The 1443-nt window shown below is 54.0% G+C and overlaps 1 protein-coding gene across 1 annotated transcript in view; it reads left to right on the top strand.

Moving 5' to 3' along the window:
• Positions 1-249: 249 nt before the first annotated feature.
• Positions 250-1443, top strand: part of epha10 (EPH receptor A10) — a 93754-nt gene continuing 92560 nt past the window's right edge. The window contains exon 1 of the mRNA XM_007576501.2: positions 250-442. Coding sequence (XP_007576563.2) covers positions 364-442 — 79 coding nt within the window. The 5' untranslated portion in view covers positions 250-363. The remainder of the gene's footprint in view (positions 443-1443) is intronic.

The following is a 1443-nucleotide window of genomic DNA, read 5'->3' as shown; positions in this document are numbered from 1 at the left end:
AACGAAATAATTAGTTTATTTCATAAACTAAATACCAAACACTTAGTTTGTTTTATTAAAACTCAGAGCATGGAAGTGAAAAATTAACCTTAATGTGTAAAAATCCGCAGAGATTCATGTTTTAACTCCAGGTGAGCACGTTCCAGCTCCCTGGCCTCTGATTGGCCCGCGCTCTCTGGCCTCCTCTCATTGGCTGATGCTGCCGTCAGTTCCCACCCAAGCCCCGCCCCCGAGCACAGAAATGCCTGCGCGCGGAGCGGCGCGTCACCAGACGGATCTGCGCTCGAGCTGACGGAGCGTCTCTGCCAGAAATGATCAGAACCCCGCGGACTGGACCCGAACCCGAACCCGAACCCAGCCATCATGGATGTGTGTAGAACCCTGGCGGCGCTGCTGTGGGTCCTGCTGCTGCGGCGGGTCCAGGTCTGCCAGGCGGAGGAAGGTAGGTTCCGCTGGGTCCAGTCCGGTTCGGTCCGCTCCGGAGCTGCTGGTCCTGACCCGAACTGGGTCAGGAGGAGAGGTGCACGGTTCGGTCTGGACCGGTTCTGGTTGAGTTTAGCTGCTGTGAGGCTGAAGTTGAAAGGTTCGGTCCAGAGGAACAGAAAGTGTTCCCGGGATGGGTTCGGGACTTTTCTGTGGTTCCTCTGTGGTCCAGATGCCGGGCGGTTCGGCCAGCAGGACGGGTTCGGTTTCTGGCTGCAGATCCAGGTCAGAACTCCGAATCCTTCCTGATCCACTCTGAGTTCTGTTGGACCTGGAGGTTCCGGTTCTGGAACCAACAGAAGCAACAGAACCTTCAGAACCTTTAGAACCTTCAGAACCTTTAGAACCTTCAGAACCTTTAGAACCTTCAGAACCAGAGTGAGCGTCGTTCCGGGCTGAGACGGACTGTGATGATGATGATGATGATGATGATGATGATGATGAAGGACTCAGATCTGGGATTTTTTTCTGAACAGAAGCAGCTGAACGGATCACACACACACACACACACACACACACACACACACACACACACACACGCTCAGCTTCCTGTCCGCAGGGACAACGGACCCGCTTGTCCTCCAGAACCCCGAACAGAACCTGGACCCGCCGCCGGATCCTTAACCTGATCCGGTTCCCTGAACACCAGGGAACGTTCCGGGTTCAGATCTACGCGCCGGTTCTCTAACTGATGACTGAGAGCAAACCGGTTCTGTTGGTTCTGTTCGGACCCCGACCCGTCTCTCTGGGTTCTGTTGTCTCCATTCTGGCGGAGTGTGTGTGTGTGTGTGTGTGTGTGTGTTTGGGATCCGACTCTTCTTTGTTTCTCCTCATCCTCATCTTCCTCCTCCTGCCCAAGAGCTGACTTAGCACACATCTGTGTGTGTAGGTGTGTGTGTAGATATGTGTGTGTGTAGGTGTGTGTGTAGGTGTGTGTGTAGATATGTGTGTGTGTAGGTG

This window comes from Poecilia formosa, unplaced genomic scaffold (assembly GCF_000485575.1).
Source record: "Poecilia formosa unplaced genomic scaffold, Poecilia_formosa-5.1.2 Scaffold408, whole genome shotgun sequence".
In the NCBI taxonomy this organism is placed as follows: Eukaryota; Metazoa; Chordata; class Actinopteri; order Cyprinodontiformes; family Poeciliidae; genus Poecilia; species Poecilia formosa.
This window is presented reverse-complemented; position numbering and strand designations above follow the sequence as displayed.